Raw genomic sequence first — 16,995 nt, 5'->3', positions numbered from 1 at the left:
GGGGCCGCTGGTTTGAGTCACTGTTTCCTGAGGGGCCGCTGTTTTGAGTCACTGTTTCCTGAGGGGCCGCTGGTTTGAGTGGCCATGGCCGGAGGGGCCGCTGGTTTGAGTCACTGTTTCCGGAGGGGCTGTTGGTTTGAGTCACTGTTTCCGGAGGGGCTGCTGGTTTGAGTCGCCGTGGCCGGAGGGGCTGTTGGTTTGAGTCACTGTTTCCGGAGGGGCTGTTGGTTTGAGTCACTGTTTCCGGAGGGGCCGCTGGCTTGAGACTCTGGCCCGAGGGGCCGCTGGCTTGAGACTCTGGCCCGAGGGGCCGCTGGCTTGAGACTCTGGCCCGAGGGGCCGCTGGCTTGAGACTCTGGCCCGAGGGGCCGCTGGCTTGAGACTCTGGCCCGAGGGGCCGCTGGCTTGAGACTCTGGCCCGAGGGGCCGCTGGCTTGAGACTCTGGCCCGAGGGGCCGCTGGCTTGAGACTCTGGCCCGAGGGGCCGCTGGCTTGAGACTCTGGCCCGAGGGGCCGCTGGCTTGAGACTATGGCCCGTGGGGCCGCTGGTTTGGGTCGCCGTGGCCGGAGGGGCCGCTGATTTGAGTCTCCGTTTCCGGAGGGGCCGCTGGTTTGAGTCACTGTTTCCGGAGGGGCCGCTGGTTTGAGTCACTGTTTCCAGAAGGGGCCGCTGGTTTGAGTCACTGTTTCCAGAAGGGGCCGCTGGTTTGAGTCGCTGTTTCCGGAGGGGCCGCTGGTTTGAGTCGCTGTTTCCGGAGGGGCCGCTGGTTTGAGTCGCCGTGGCCGGAGGGGCCGCTGGTTTGAGTCACTGTTTCCGGAGGGGCCGCTGGTTTGAGTCACTGTTTCCGGAGGGGCCGCTGGTTTGGGTCGCCGTGGCCGGAGGGGCCGCTGGTTTGAGTCGCCGTGGCCGGAGGGGCTGTTGGTTTGAGTCACTGTTTCCGGAGGGGCTGCTGGTTTGAGTCACTGTTTCCGGAGGGGCCGCTGGTTTGAGTCGCCGTGGCCGGAGGGGCCGCTGGTTTGAGTCGCCGTGGCCGGAGGGGCCGTTGGTTTGTGTCACTGTTTCCGGAGGGGCTGCTGGTTTGAGTCTCTGTTTCCGGAGGGGCCGCTGGTTTGAGTCACTGTTTCCGGAGGGGCTGTTGGTTTGAGTCACTGTTTCCGGAGGGGCTGCTGGTTTGAGTCGCCGTGGCCGGAGGGGCTGTTGGTTTGAGTCACTGTTTCCGGAGGGGCTGTTGGTTTGAGTCACTGTTTCCGGAGGGGACGCTGGCTTGAGACTCTGGCCCGAGGGGCCGCTGGCTTGAGACTCTGGCCCGAGGGGCCGCTGGCTTGAGACTCTGGCCCGAGGGGCCGCTGGCTTGAGACTCTGGCCCGAGGGGCCGCTGGCTTGAGACTCTGGCCCGAGGGGCCGCTGGCTTGAGACTCTGGCCCGAGGGGCCGCTGGCTTGAGACTCTGGCCCGAGGGGCCGCTGGCTTGAGACTCTGGCCCGAGGGGCCGCTGGCTTGAGACTCTGGCCCGAGGGGCCGCTGGCTTGAGACTCTGGCCCGAGGGGCCGCTGGTTTGAGTCACTGTTTCCGGAGGGGCCGCTGGTTTGAGTCACTGTTTCCGGAGGGGCCGCTGGTTTGAGTCACTGTTTCCAGAAGGGGCCGCTGGTTTGAGTCACTGTTTCCGGAGGGGCCGCTGGTTTGAGTCACTGTTTCCGGAGGGGCCGCTGGTTTGGGTCGCCGTGGCCGGAGGGGCCGCTGGTTTGAGTCGCCGTGGCCGGAGGGGCCGTTGGTTTGAGTCACTGTTTCCGGAGGGGCTGCTGGTTTGAGTCACTGTTTCCGGAGGGGCCGCTGGTTTGAGTCGCCGTGGCCGGAGGGGCCGCTGGTTTGAGTCGCCGTGGCCGGAGGGGCCGTTGGTTTGAGTCACTGTTTCCGGAGGGGCTGCTGGTTTGAGTCACTGTTTCCGGAGGGGCCGCTGGTTTGAGTCACTGTTTCCTGAGGGGCTGTTGGTTTGAGTCACTGTTTCCGGAGGGGCTGTTGGTTTGAGTCACTGTTTCCGGAGTGGCCGCTGGTTTGAGTCACTGTTTCCGGAGGGGCTGCTGGTTTGAGTCACTGTTTCTGGAGGGGCCGCTGGTTTGAGTCACTGTTTCCTGAGGGGCCGCTGTTTTGAGTCACTGTTTCCTGAGGGTCCGCTGGTTTGAGTGGCCATGGCCGGAGGGGCCGCTGGTTTGAGTCACTGTTTCCGGAGGGGCTGTTGGTTTGAGTCACTGTTTCCGGAGGGGCTGCTGGTTTGAGTCGCCGTGGCCGGAGGGGCTGTTGGTTTGAGTCACTGTTTCCGGAGGGGCTGTTGGTTTGAGTCACTGTTTCCGGAGGGGCCGCTGGCTTGAGACTCTGGCCCGAGGGGCCGCTGGCTTGAGACTCTGGCCCGAGGGGCCGCTGGCTTGAGACTCTGTCCCGAGGGGCCGCTGGCTTGAGACTCTGGCCCGAGGGGCCGCTGGCTTGAGACTCTGGCCCGAGGGGCCGCTGGCTTGAGACTCTGGCCCGAGGGGCCGCTGGCTTGAGACTCTGGCCCGAGGGGCCGCTGGCTTGAGACTCTGGCCCAAGGGGCCGCTGGCTTGAGACTCTGGCCCGAGGGGCCGCTGGTTTGAGTCACTGTTTCCGGAGGGGCCGCTGGTTTGAGTCACTGTTTCCGGAGGGGCCGCTGGTTTGAGTCACTGTTTCCGGAGGGGCCGCTGGTTTGAGTCACTGTTTCCAGAAGGGGCCGCTGGTTTGAGTCACTGTTTCCGGAGGGGCCGCTGGTTTGAGTCACTGTTTCCGGAGGGGCCGCTGGTTTGGGTCGCCGTGGCCGGAGGGGCCGCTGGTTTGAGTCGCCGTGGCCGGAGGGGCCGTTGGTTTGAGTCACTGTTTCCGGAGGGGCTGCTGGTTTGAGTCACTGTTTCCGGAGGGGCCGCTGGTTTGAGTCACTGTTTCCGGAGGGGCCGCTGGTTTGAGTCGCCGTGGCCGGAGGGGCCGCTGGTTTGAGTCGCCGTGGCCGGAGGGGCCGTTGGTTTGAGTCACTGTTTCCGGAGGGGCCGCTGGTTTGAGTCACTGTTTCCGGAGGGGCCGCTGGTTTGAGTCACTGTTTCCTGAGGGGCTGTTGGTTTGAGTCACTGTTTCCGGAGGGGCTGTTGGTTTGAGTCACTGTTTCCGGAGTGGCCGCTGGTTTGAGTCACTGTTTCCGGAGGGGCTGCTGGTTTGAGTCACTGTTTCCGGAGGGGCCGCTGGTTTGAGTCACTGTTTCCTGAGGGGCCGCTGTTTTGAGTCACTGTTTCCTGAGGGTCCGCTGGTTTGAGTGGCCATGGCCGGAGGGGCCGCTGGTTTGAGTCACTGTTTCCGGAGGGGCTGTTGGTTTGAGTCACTGTTTCCGGAGGGGCTGCTGGTTTGAGTCGCCGTGGCCGGAGGGGCTGTTGGTTTGAGTCACTGTTTCCGGAGGGGCTGTTGGTTTGAGTCACTGTTTCCGGAGGGGCCGCTGGTTTGAGTCACTATTTCTGGAGGGGCCGCTGGTTTGAGTCACTGTTTCCGGAGGGGCCGCTGGTTTGAGTCACTGTTTCCGGAGGGGCCGCTGGTTTGAGTCACTGTTTCCGGAGGGGCAGCTGGTTTGAGTCACTGTTTCCGGAGGGGCCGCTGGTTTGAGTCACTGTTTCCGGAGGGGCCGCTGGTTTGAGTCACTGTTTCCGGAGGGGCTGTTGGTTTGAGTCACTGTTTCCGGAGGGGCCGCTGGTTTGAGTCACTGTTTCTGGAGGGGCTGTTGGTTTGAGTCACTGTTTCCGGAGGGGCTGTTGGTTTGAGTCACTGTTTCCGGAGGGGCCGCTGGTTTGAGTCACTGTTTCCGGAGGGGCCGCTGGTTTGAGTCACTGTTTCTGGAGGGGCTGTTGGTTTGAGTCACTGTTTCCGGAGGGGCCGCTGGTTTGAGTCACTGTTTCTGGAGGGGCCGTTGGTTTGAGTCACTGTTTCCGGAGGGGCCGCTGGTTTGAGTCACTGTTTCCGGAGGGGCCGCTGGTTTGAGTCACTGTTTCCGGAGGGGCTGTTGGTTTGAGTCACTGTTTCCGGAGGGGCTGTTGGTTTGAGTCACTGTTTCCGGAGGGGCCGTTGGTTTGAGTCACTGTTTCCGGAGGGGCCGTTGGTTTGAGTCACTGTTTCCGGAGGGGCCGCTGGTTTGAGTCACTGTTTCCGGAGGGGCTGTTGGTTTGAGTCACTGTTTCCGGAGGGGCCGCTGGTTTGAGTCACTGTTTCCGGAGGGGCTGTTGGTTTGAGTCACTGTTTCCGGAGGGGCCGCTGGTTTGAGTCACTGTTTCCGGAGGGGCTGCTGGTTTGAGTCACTGTTTCCTGAGGGGCCGCTGGTTTGATTCACTGTTTCCGGAGGGGCTGCTGGTTTGAGTCACTGTTTCCAGAAGGGGCCGCTGGTTTGAGTCACTGTTTCCTGAGGGGCCGCTGGTTTGAGTCACTGTTTCCGGAGGGGCCGCTGGTTTGAGTCACTGTTTCCGGAGGGGCCGCTGGTTTGAGTCACTGTTTCTGGAGGGGCCGCTGGTTTGAGTCACTGTTTCCTGAGGGGCCGCTGGTTTGAGTCACTGTTTCCTGAGGGGCCGTTGGTTTGAGTCACTGTTTCCTGAGGGGCCACCGGTTTGAGTCACTGTTTCCTGAGGGGCCGCTGGTTTGAGTCACTGTTTCCGGAGGGGCTGCTGGTTTGAGTCGCCGTGGCCGGAGGGGCTGTTGGTTTGAGTCACTGTTTCCGGAGGGGCCGCTGGTTTGAGTCACTGTTTCCGGAGGGGCCGCTGGTTTGAGTCACTGTTTCCAGAGGGGCCGCTGGTTTGAGTCACTGTTTCCGGAGGGGCTGCTGGTTTGAGTCACTGTTTCTGGAGGGGCCGCTGGTTTGAGTCACTGTTTCCTGAGGGGCCGCTGGTTTGAGTGGCCGTGACCGGAGGGGCCGCTGGTTTGTCGCCGGAGGGAAGCCAGTTCCTATGATGCGCTGAGCTGTGTCCACAACTCTGCCGTTTCTTGCAGTCATGTGCAGAGCAGGTACCATACCAAGCTGTTAAGCTTTCAGATAGAATACTTTCTATTATGCACTGATAAAAAATGGTAAGAGTTGATGGGAACACACTGAATTTCTGTAGCGTCCTGAGGAAATAGTGGTGTTAGTCAGCTTTCTTGGCTGTGGCATCAATGTGGTTGAACCAGGACAGGCGGTTTGTGATGTTTACACCTGGGAACTTGAAGCTCTCCGTCCCAACACCATTGATGTAGACAGGAGCATGTGTACCATCTCCCTTTCTGGTCAATAACTATGGTGCCTGTAATGTGGTTTGATTTAACTGAACATGCTGACTGCAAACTGTTTTATTCTTTAAGTGTTCAGACTAACTAATGCTGAAGCCTTTGCTCTGTAGATGCTGACGGATAAGGTAGATTACAACATCTTACACTCTTAGTTGAGGCATAATACTGTGGAGTGAGCTAGTTACTTTAAAGTCAAAATTACGAAAATTAAATTGTTCTCTCTGCCTCCCACCACTTACTAGGTGTTTGTAAAATGTATGAAGAGCATTTGAAGCGAATGAATCCAAACAGCCCATCAATCACATATGATATAAGCCAGCTCTTTGATTTCATCGATGATTTGGCTGACCTCAGTTGCCTTGTGTAAGTATAATCCTCTTCAGTTTCTTGCTAGAATTGGCTATCAATAGTAGTGCTGTATTGTAATCTTTTGCTTCAGATGTGCAGCGTTGCTCTGGTCATCTGTCCTGTTGTTAGCTTGCAGAGGCACAAACTTGCTCCAGTGTGGTATGTTTAGCAGTTCCATAAACTGTTACCAGGTGGCGAGCATGTTCCGCATGTGGAAGTGGTATTGGTCAAGATACTGAACTCATTTATACTGTCTTCTGTGTATTACGGTCCTATTTTGATGTTAGATTATAGAGGCAGACACAATGTCTTGTGACAGGAAGATGGTTGTTTTGAACATTCGATACAGAGCTCCACCTTGTGCTGTGACATTGTCATAGTATTGTTGTGTGTCAACAAGTTCAAGTTTAATTTTGAGTTTCTCAAGTTTAATTGTCTTTCAATCATACAAATGAATACAGTCAAACAAAACAGAGTTTCTCCGGGGCCAGGTGCAAAGCACAGAAAAAACAGTCACATATAGCACACTGCACAGAGTGTGCATGTAGTTACAATAGCAGAAAAACATTGTCACGGAAATATATAGCTCAAATCCCTGAGTGCCATTGCCTGTTGATGATATTGTAGAGTCCTCATCACATGCTAGTGCAGTCACAGACAAATGCAATCCAGCTTCCCTTCCACCAAATGAACACTGGGGGCCAGCATTGACAGGAGGAGCCAGCCTCCAACCTAGCATGGACTCCAAGCAACACACACAAAATGCTGGTGGAACGAAGTACAGTCGACGTTTCAGGCTGACACCCTTCTTCAGGACTAACTGAGAGAAGAGATAGTAAGAGATTTGAAAGTGGGAGGTAAGAGTTGGAAAGTTGATTGACAAAAGGGATACAGAGCTGGAGAAGGGACAGGATCATGGGACGGGAGGCCTAGGGAGAAAGAAAGCGGGAGGGAGCCAGAGGGAGATGGAGAGCAGGCAAGGAGTGATTGTGAGAGGGACAGAGAGAGTTAAGAGGGAAAAAAGGGAATAAATAAATAAGAGATGGGGTAAGAAGGGGAGGAGGGGCATTAATGGAAGTTAGAGAAATCAATGTTCATGTCATCAGGTTGGAGGCAACCCAGATGGAATATAAGGTGTGGCTTCATCTTGACAATAGAGGAGGCCATGGATAGACATATCAGAATGGGAGTGGGACATGGAATTAAAATGTGTGGCCCCTGGGAGATCCTGCTTTCTCTGGCAGACGGAGTGTAGGTGTTCAGCGAAATGGTCTCCCAGGCTGTATCGTTAATGCCCCCCTCCCCTTCTTACCCCATCCCTTATTTATTCATTCATTCATTCCCTTTTTTTCTCTCTTCGTCCCTTTCACAGTCACTCCGTGCCTGCTCTCCGTCTCCCTCTGATGCTCCCCTCCCCCTTTCTTTCTCCCTAAGCCTCCCGTCCCATGATCCTCTCCCTTCTCCAGCTCTATACCCCTTTTTCCAATCAATTTTCCAGCTCTTAGCTTTATCCTTCCCCCTCCTGTCTTCTATCATTTCAGATCTCCCCCTCCCCCTCCCACTTTCAAATCTCTTACTATCTCTTCTCTCAGTTAGTCCTGAAGAAAGGTGTCAGCCTGAAACGTTGACTGTACTTCTTCCTATAGATGCTGCCTGACCTGCTGTGTTCCACCAGCATTTTGTGTGTGTTGCTTGAATTTCCAGCCTCTGCAGATTTCCTTGTGTTAGCATGGATTCTAGCTCTTTCCCGCTCTGGCCTCTCCTTTCCTTGGCAGCTACAACTGGTGACCCCCACAGCATAATGGCTTAGTCTCCACAACATGTAGCTCCCCCACTGTCAATCTCACCAGTGAACTGAACTTGCAGTATTCTGCATTATCAATGGCCAACATGGTCTTGTGATCACAATAAAAATGTCCATGACGATCATTTCCACTGTTTGTTTGACTGTGCGCTGCCTTCCTCCTCTGGTGGCTGTAGCCGCCAGCAACACAGTACACAAGTCTGGCTCCACCACCATTGAGTAACTCACCCGTAGGGCAGCTCTTGATGTCCTCAGTGTCTTGCAATCACATGGAAGGTAAGATTGCAAACACAATAGGAGCTCACAAAATGACAGGTTCACTTCCCAATGCATTAAATCCCATATGAGAAACAAGTTGCACTGCCCAATTTTTTCTTTGACTGAGGTTATTCTCTCCTAGTAGTATCACATGTAGATGGGTGACACAGCTCCAGAAACCCAGGTTGAATTCTGGCCTCTGTTGTTGACCTTCTGGATGTTCCACACCTATGTGGCTATGAGTGAGTGGGAGGGGGGAAGATGGTGACAATGCGGAAAGAATGATAAAAAAGAATTAGCATGTGATTTGTGCAAAAGGTTGGACTGAAAGGCCTTTTTTCTTGCTGTGTGACTCTGCCTTCTATGGCCGGTGTGCTCATAACCTTTGAGAAGTAGCTGACAGAAAGGACACAATTCTTCCTTAAGCTCCACCTTGTCACTTCTTCCAGTACATTATCTCAACATTTATGTGTGTGTGCGTTGCAATGACTGGCTCTAAATGTTTTTGTGATTTGTGCGTTTGCATTGCAATGACTGGCTCTAAATGTGTTTGGGATTTGAAGAGTAGTGGACAAACATCAAAGGCCTGCAAGAAGATCTCAAGGAAAGAGGACTCCAAGTGTCCTACCTGATGTAGTCAAAATTTTCAGGCAAAACATTTTCATGAGCAATGTGCTCCAGTACCTGCAATTTCTATGTCTTATGTTTATGAGCAATGTGGGTGGGGTTTCCATTTTGCCCTCCTACTGCATGAAACAACAGAGTGTGCAATATGCAGAGAATAACTGATTCGACAGCTTTATAAACAGACCAAAGCTCTGCACTCTGCAGCACTTAATCATGTATGATGCTGTCCAACTTAACAGCTTAATGGGTGCTGCAAGCTCCAAAAAAATCCTTGCCCTTAACAACGGTAAGAACTTTGGAAATAAGGCTAAAGCATGTTCAAATGATTGATTGGATGATTAACCTTAACTTCGTCATGAGATATCACCAGGCTCAAGGACAGCTTCTATGCACTGTTATAAGACTACATCTTTTTGTAGTTACTGAGTTGGTGTGTGGCCAAGTGGCTAAGGTGTTGGTCTAGTGATCTGAAGGTTGCTAGTTCGAGCCTCAGCTGAGGCAGCATGTTGTGTCCTTGAGCAAGGCACTTAACCAAACATTGCTCTGCGATAACACCAGTGCCAAGCTGTATCGGCCTAGTGCCCTTCCCTTGGACAACATCGGTGGCCTGGAGAAGTGAGACTTGCAGCATGGGCAACTGCTGATCTTCCATACAACTTTGCCCAGGCCTCAGTCAACATTGAAATTGATGGACAGCCGAAGAAGAATCTAAGACTAGATTGGTTCCCTAGTACAATATGATGGACTCTGACCTCAGTCTATCTTGCACCTTATTGTCTATAAGCACTGCACTTTCTCTTTAGATGCTGCACTTTATCTCCATTCTGTTATTGTTTTACTTTGTTCTACCTCAATGCACTGTGTAATGATTTGATCTGTATGAACAGTATGCAAGACAAGCTCTTCACTGTATCTCATTACAAGTGACATTTCACCAGTAAAGCCAGTCTTCAACCATATTGATTCACTTCTGTGTTATCTTGAAAGCTGAGGGCACCAGATATCACTAATACACCGGGACTGGTCTTCACTGGATGTAGTATTGAATACCTATTGTCCATAGTGAAACATGCCTCTAACCCAGCTTGTAGCTTCTCCAGTGCTGTTACAAAACTGCTATCTACTCAACAATGTGGAAACCTACCTCGACATACCCAGTTCTTGAAAAGCTGGGCAAATCCAATCCGGCTAGTTACCACTCAATTAAAGTACCTGTAAGTATCAGCAAAGTGATGGAAGGTGTTATCAACAGTGCCACAGGAGGCACATACTTGCAAGTAGCCCGCTCACTGACGCTCAGCGTCAGTTTAGCCAAGAGCACTCTGCTGCAGCTTCATCGTAGCCTTTGCCCATAGTGTTGAATTCCAGAGGTGAAGTGTCATTAATACAGCGTTTGTCTAATTGTGGTGTTGAGGACATTGGTAAAACTGAAGTCAGTGAGCACAGGGAAAGCTTTGCAGTGGTTGGAGATATTCCTTGTATGTTGTGGCCAAGGTTCTTGGAGCGCAATCAATGCAGGAGTTCCGCAAGATGATGTCCTAAGTCCAAGCATCTTCAGCTGATTCATCAGTAACCTTGCTTAAATCATAAGCTGACAAATGGAAACATCTGCTAATGACTGGATAGTGTTCAATCACCTCATTTTGAAATGGGCAACACACACAGAATACTGGAGCAACTCAGTAAGTCGAGCAGCAGTTGATGTTTCAGGTCAAGATTGCAAAGAACAAGGAAGCATTGAGGGGTAGGCTGATGAGTAGCAAGTAACGTTCTGTATTAAAAAATACCAGACTGTGACCATCTGCAAGAATCTATACACCTAATTTTGATATTCATGGGCTTATTTGGGTTGGTGCTATTTACAGGGTGAGGCTTGGTATCAAGTGACAAGTGATTGCTTTCTTTTTTCTTTTTAGAATATTTTTATTCAGAAGAAAAAAACAAGATTTACAGAGTGCAACACATAGATGCATCTCAACATAACTTGTTCATATATTGTAATAAAATTGATCAAAATGTTATAGCATAACACATAAAGGTATACCACTCTGTAATCAAAAATTTAAAGATAGGTCATACATCATAAAAGAAATGTTTTATATATAAAAAAAGTCTTTCCTGATTGCTTTCCTGATACCTTTGTCTCTACAAGGCATAAATCAAGAGCAGGACAAAATACTCTCCAATCACTTGGCTGAATGCAGCACCAAATTTTCTCAAGAAGCTCTACCTTCCAGGATAAAGCAGCTCACTTTATTGCTGTCCTATCCTGCACACCTAAAATAGTCACTCCTTCCACTACAGTGCACCATTGTGCTCTTGAAAATGCATAGTAGTTACTTGTGCAGGCTACTCTGACAGAACCTGTCACTTCAACATCAATAAGGACCAGGGGAGCAGATGCCTGAGGGCCCCACCACCTGCAGATTCCCTTCCAGGTTGTGCAACATTCTGACCAGGAAATATATTGCCGTCTCTTCGATGCTGCTGGGTTGAAATCCTGAAACACCCTATCCAGCAATGTAGTGGGAGCACCGTACCCAGAAGGACTGTGTGATTCAGGATTGTGGTCACTGCTCCCTGCTGAAGGTCAGTGAGCTTTGGAAAGTAAGTGTGTGCTTAGCCAGCAAAATCTAGTTAACTGCTGTATTTCAGCCTTTAATCCAGAACTGGTTTCTTTAATTGAAATGAGTACCCTTTACTGGTCACTGTTAGGGAGCAGATACAGCATGGAAATAAGCCCCTTTCAGCCCAACTTGTCCATGCCCACCAAGATTCCATTCTAAGCTAGACACATTTTACTGCATTTGTCCTATATAACTCTAAAACTTTTTCCTATTCATGTACTTTTCTAAATGTCTTTCAAATGTTGTTAATGTACTTGGCCCAACCACTTCCTCCAGCGGTTTATTCTATTTACTGGCTACTCTCTGGGTGGAAGAAGTGCCCTTTAGGTTCCTACTAAATCTTTCCTCTCACTTTAGAGCTATGTCATTGTGTTCTTGATTCCACAATTCTGGGGGGAAAAGACTGCTTCCACCCTATCTATGCCCCTTATGATTTTCTGTAACATCACCCCTCATCCTTATGCTCCAATGAGTAAAGTTCCAGCATGCTCAGCTACTCTCCATAACTCAGTTCCTGGAGTCCTAACAACATCCTCGTAAATCCCCTCTGTACTCTGTACTTCAGAGGAACAGAGACGAGATTCTGAGGGTGCGATAGAGACGTCTGGATGGTATGTTGCCTCCCTGGTATCAGGGTCAGGGATGTCTTGGATCGGGTCCATGGCATTCTCAAGGGCAGCCAGAAGTCTTGGTGCATATTGGCACCGATGACATAGGTAGACAAGGTGAGAAGTTCCTGAAGGAAAACAGGACTTCCAGGGTAGTAATCTTTGGATTGCTGCCTGTGCCATGTGCCAGTAACAGGTAAGAATAGGATGATTTGGCAGAGGAGCGTATGGCTAGGAAACTGGTGTGGGGGTAGGGGTTCAGATTTATGGATCAATGGGATCTCTTCTGGGGAAAGTATGACCTGTACAAAAAGGATGTGTTTGTTACACCTGAACCTGAATGAGTCCAATCTCCTTGCGGGCAGGTTTGCTAGAATGTTTAGGAGGGTTTAAACTAATTCAACAGGAGGATGGGAAATGTAGTGATAGTGCTGAGAATGAGGTAGATGGTTTACAAACAAAGGCAATGTGTGGTCAGGCTCCTGGCAAGGAGAGGCTGATGACAGGGCAAAATTGCAGTCAACAGGATAAGTTGCGATGTAAAAGGTGACAAAATTGAAAAGGATGAGTGCAGGACTGAAGGTGTTGTATTTGAATGCACACAGTACTGTATATGAAATAAGGTAGATGTACTTGTAGCATAGTTGCAGGTTGGTATGTATAATGTCGTAAGCATCACTGAATCATGACTGAAAAAAAATTATAGCTTAACAACCAAGAATACACATTGTATCAAGAGGACAGGCAGGTAGGCAGAGGGAATGGTGTGGCTCTGCTGATTTAAAAAAAATAAAATAAAATCATTAGAAAGAGATGGTATAGGGTCAGAAGGTATTGAATCACTGTGGCTAGAGGTAAGGAACTGCAAGGGTGAAAAGACCAAGATGGAAGTGTTGGTCAGAAAGGATGACAATCTACAAATCAGTGAATTCAGTAACAAAGTGTCATGTGACCTGTGGCCAATGACACTGAAATGCAATATTCGAATTGATAAGGAATGAATATAAAAATTGATGCTTCGTGTGTGCTGATAGCAGTAACTTTGAAGAATAACCATCGCAGATACAAGCGTAAGCAACCCTGTGTGAAACACATGGTGAGCGAATCGGGAAAACGAGGAACGCCTAGCCACCGTAAACTCCCTTGCCTGGGTAATACCTTTGCTATTCTTTGACTATTCAAGAGAGTCAGGGTTACCTAGCAAGTGTGCACACGAGGTATTTGGTGTATGAATTCACATAGTTATTAGTTTAAACAGTAAAGGTACTTATCAGTAAATACAGGTATCTCTCTGCCTACATCGTTGTAAGTAGAAAGTACTTTTTTTCAACAGATGTTATACACAGACCCCCAAAGAGTAGTAAGGATGTGGTCTCCAAATTGCAATGGGAGATTGAAAATGCGTGCTAAAAGGGCAATAGTCATGGGGGATTTCAACATGTAGGTAGATTGGGAAAATCAAGTTGGTCTGGATTCAAAGATAGAGTATTTCTGGAATGCCTACGAGATGGCTTTTTAGAACACTAGAGGATCAGCTATTCTCCAGTGGGTGCTGTGCAATGAACCAAAATTGATTAGAGAGCTTAAGATAGAAGAACTCGTAGGGAAAGGTGATCACCTTGTAAGTTGAGAAGGAGAAGCTGAAGTCATATGTATCAGTATTACAGTGGAGTAAAGGGAATTAGGTGTGAGAGAGGAGTTGACCAAAATTTATTGGAAAAGTACACTGACAGGGATAATGACAGAGCAACAATGGGAAACGAACCTGGTCAGGTGTCAGGCCTCAGAGGGTGGTGGAGATAGTGATCACAATTCCATCTCCTTTACCATAACATTGGAAAGGGATAGAAACAGACAAGTAAGGAAAGTGTTTAATTGGAGTAAGGGAAAATATAAAGCTATCAGGTAGGAACTTGGAAGAATAAATTGGGAACAGATGTTCTCAGGGAAATGTACGGCAGAAATGTGGCAAATGTTCAGGGAACATTTGCGTGATGTTATGCTTAGGTATGATCCAATGAGACAGGGAAAGAATGGTAGGATACAAGAACCATGGTGTACAAAGGCTGTTGAAAATTTAGTCAAGAAGAAAAAAAAAAGCTTAAGATAGATTCAAAAAAACTAGGTAATGATAGAGATCCAGAAGATCATAAGGCTAGCAAGAAGGAACTTGAGAATGAAATTAGGAGAGCCAGAAGGGGCCATGAGAAGGCCTTGGCAAGCAGGATTAAGGAAAACACCAAGGCATTCTACGTGAAGAGCAAGAGGATAAGATGTGAGAGAATAGGACCAATCAAGTGTGACAGTGGAAAAGTGTGTGTGGAACCGGAAGAGATAGCAGAGGTATTTAATTAATATTTTGCTTCAGTATTCACTACAGAAAAGGACTTTGGCATTTGTAGGGATGACTTACAGTGGATTGAAAAACTTGAGCATATAGACATTCAGAAATAGGACGTGCTTTTGGAAAGCATCAAGTTGGATGAGTCACTGGGACTGGGTGAGGTATACCCCAGGCTACTGTGGGAGGTGAGGGAGGAGGTTGCTGAGCCTCTGGCTTTTGCAGCCTTTGGAGCATCAAAGGGAACTGGAGAGGTTCCAGAGGATTGGAGGGTTGCAGATGTTGTCCCTTTATTCAAGAAAGGGAGTAGAGATAGCCCAGGAAATTATAGACCAATGTTCAGTGGTTGGTAAGTTGATGGAGAAGATCCTGAGAGGCAGGATTTATGAACATTTGGAGAGGCATAATATGATTAAGAATAGTCAGCATAGCTTTGTCAAAGGCAGGTCATGCCTTATGAGTCTGATTGAATTTTTTGGGGATATGATTAAACACATTGATGAAGGTAAAGCAGTAGATGTAGTGTATATGGATTTCAGCAAGGCATTTGTTAAGGTATCCCATGCAAGGTTTATTGAGGAAGTAAGGAGACATGGGATCCAAGAGGACCTTGCTTTGTGGATCCAGAATTGGCTTGCCCACAGAAGGCAAAGAGTGGTTGTAGATGGGTCATGTTCTGCATGGAGGTTGGTGACCAGTGGTGTGCCTTAGGGATCTGTTCTGGGCCCCCTCCTCTTTGTGATTTTTATAAATGACCTGGATAAGGAAGTGGAGGGATGGGTTAGGAAATTTGCTGATGACACAAAGTTTGGGGGTGTGGATAGTGTGGAGGGCTGTCAGAGGTTACAGCGGGACATTGATAGAACGCAAAACTGGGCTGAGAAGTGGCAGATGGAGTTCAACCCAGATAAGTGTGAGGTGGTTCATTTTGGTAGGTCGAATATGATGGCAGAATTTAGTATTAATGGTAAGACTCTGCTGAGTGGAGGATCAGAGGGATCATGGGGTTGGTGTCCATAGGACACTCAACGCTGCTCCACAGCTTGACTGTGTGGTTAAGAAGGCATACGATGTATTTTCCTTCATCAATCGTGGGACTGAGTTCAAGAGCTGAGAGGTAATGTTACACCTATATAGGACCCTGGGCAGACCAAATTTGGAGTACTGTGCTCAGTTCTGGTCACCTCACTGCAGGAAGGATGTGGAAACTATAGAGATTTACAAGGATGTGGCCTGGATTGGGGAGCATGCCTTATGAGAATAAGTTGAGTGAACTTGGCCTTTTCTCCTTACAGCGATGGAGGATGAGAGGTGACCTGACAGAGATGTGTAAGATGATGAGGGACATTGGTTGTGTGGATAGCCAGAGGCTTTCTCCCCAGGGAAATGGCTAACACGAGAGGGCACAGTTTTAAGGTGCTTGGAAGGAGGTACAGAGGGGTTGTCAGTGGTAAGTTTTTTATGCAGAGAGTGGTGAGTGTGTGGAATGGTCTGCCAGCGACTGTGGTGGAGATGAATACAATAGTGCCTTTTAAGAAACTGGATAGATACATGGAGCTTAGAAAAATAAAGGGCTGTGGGTAGCCCTAGGTAATTTCTAAAGTAAGTACATGTTCGACGCAGCATTGTGGGCCAAAGGGCCTGTATTCGGCCCGAAACGTCGTCACTACCTCCTCCCATAGATGCTGTCTGGCCTGCTGAGTTCTGCCAGCATTTTGTGTTTTTATTTATTTCCAGCATCTGCAGATTCACTCGTGTGGCCTGTATTGTGCTGTAGGTTGTTTATGTTTCTATGAAATTTCTAGAAGCAATTCGGAAGGCACAGGGATATATACATCCCAAAAAGAAAGAATTTTTCTGAAGGCATCTCCCCACTCTGGAGCAGAGTGATCTCTCCAGCAATTACAAAGGCAGTCTCCCCACTCCGGGGCGGAGCGATCTCCCCACTCCGGAGCAGAGCAATCTCCCCATCAATTACAAAGGCAGTCTCCCCACTCCGGGGCGGAGCGATCTCCCCACTCCGGAGCAGAGCGATCTCCCCATCAATTACAAAGGCAGTCTCCCCACTCCGGGGCGGAGCGATCTCCCCACTCCGGAGCAGAGCGATCCCCCCATCAATTACAAAGGCAGTCTCCCCACTCCGGAGCAGAGCGATCTCCCCATCAATTACAAAGGCAGTTTCCCCACTCCGGGGCGGAGCGATCTCCCCACTCCGGAGCAGAGCGATCTCTCCGGCAATTACAAAGGCAGTCTCCCCACTCTGCAGCAGAGCGGTCTCCCCACTCTGCAGCAGAGCGGTCTCCCCACTCTGCAGCAGAGCGGTCTCCCCACTCTGCAGCAGAGCGGTCTCCCCACTCTGCAGCAGAGCGGTCTCCCCACTCTGCAGCAGAGCGGTCTCCCCACTCTGCAGCAGAGCGGTCTCCCCACTCTGCAGCAGAGCGGTCTCCCCACTCTGCAGCAGAGCGGTCTCCCCACTCTGCAGCAGAGCGGTCTCCCCACTCTGCAGCAGAGCGGTCTCCCCACTCTGGAGCAGAGCGGTCTCCCCACTCTGGAGCAGAGCGGTCTCCCCACTCTGCAGCAGAGCGATCTCCCCAGTGATCAAAAGGCAGATAGCCAGGTTTCAGTCTTCCTTGTCACCTTAATCTGTGAACAATGAAAGCTTTCATTGGCGGAATGGAGTCAAGTGTTGGCTCGCAGCCTTCTCACCATGAGGTTCCCGCACACTGCTGGTGCCTCCTGGAATCCCCTCAGAGACTGAAGAGTGCTGAATCACCCAATTGACCTACAAACGGCAAATCACAACAGTTCCAGAATCACATTCAAGATGAAAAACAAATATAAAAAAACTGTAATTTATGGTATCATGATCTATACAGAAGATATTGACATGAAGGAATAGTATATGCCTTGACTGAAAGGTGTTGCAAAGTTTGAGAACAATATGAAAATAGGCGGAGAGGCAGGTAGTTTTGAGGAAATAGGCTACAGAAGGACTTGGGCAGATTAGGAGAATGGGCAAAGAAGTGGCAGATGGAACATAGTATTGAGAAGTGTATGATCATGCGTTTTGGTAGAAGAAATAAAAGG

General features: G+C 49.7%; 1 protein-coding gene across 23 annotated transcripts in view; it reads left to right on the top strand.

Moving 5' to 3' along the window:
* Window positions 1–16,995, top strand: part of LOC132382214 (enhancer of rudimentary homolog) — a 111,180-nt gene that overhangs the window by 65,442 nt on the left and 28,743 nt on the right. For 13 of the 23 annotated variants that reach the window (XR_009508251.1, XR_009508246.1, XM_059952362.1 and 10 more), the window contains one exon: window positions 5,538–5,658. The exons of the other annotated variants lie outside the window; for them this stretch is intronic. Coding sequence is in view for 11 of the 13 variants with exons in the window: in XM_059952216.1 (XP_059808199.1) it covers window positions 5,538–5,658 (121 nt within the window). In the remaining 2 variants the exon portion in view is untranslated. The remainder of the gene's footprint in view (window positions 1–5,537; window positions 5,659–16,995) is intronic. 23 annotated transcript variants of the gene reach the window in all.

The sequence above is a fragment of the Hypanus sabinus genome, chromosome 2 (assembly GCF_030144855.1).
Source record: "Hypanus sabinus isolate sHypSab1 chromosome 2, sHypSab1.hap1, whole genome shotgun sequence".
NCBI classification, from domain to species: Eukaryota; Metazoa; Chordata; class Chondrichthyes; order Myliobatiformes; family Dasyatidae; genus Hypanus; species Hypanus sabinus.
Note: the sequence above shows the minus strand (reverse complement) of the source record. Positions and strands in the feature narration are given on the sequence as shown.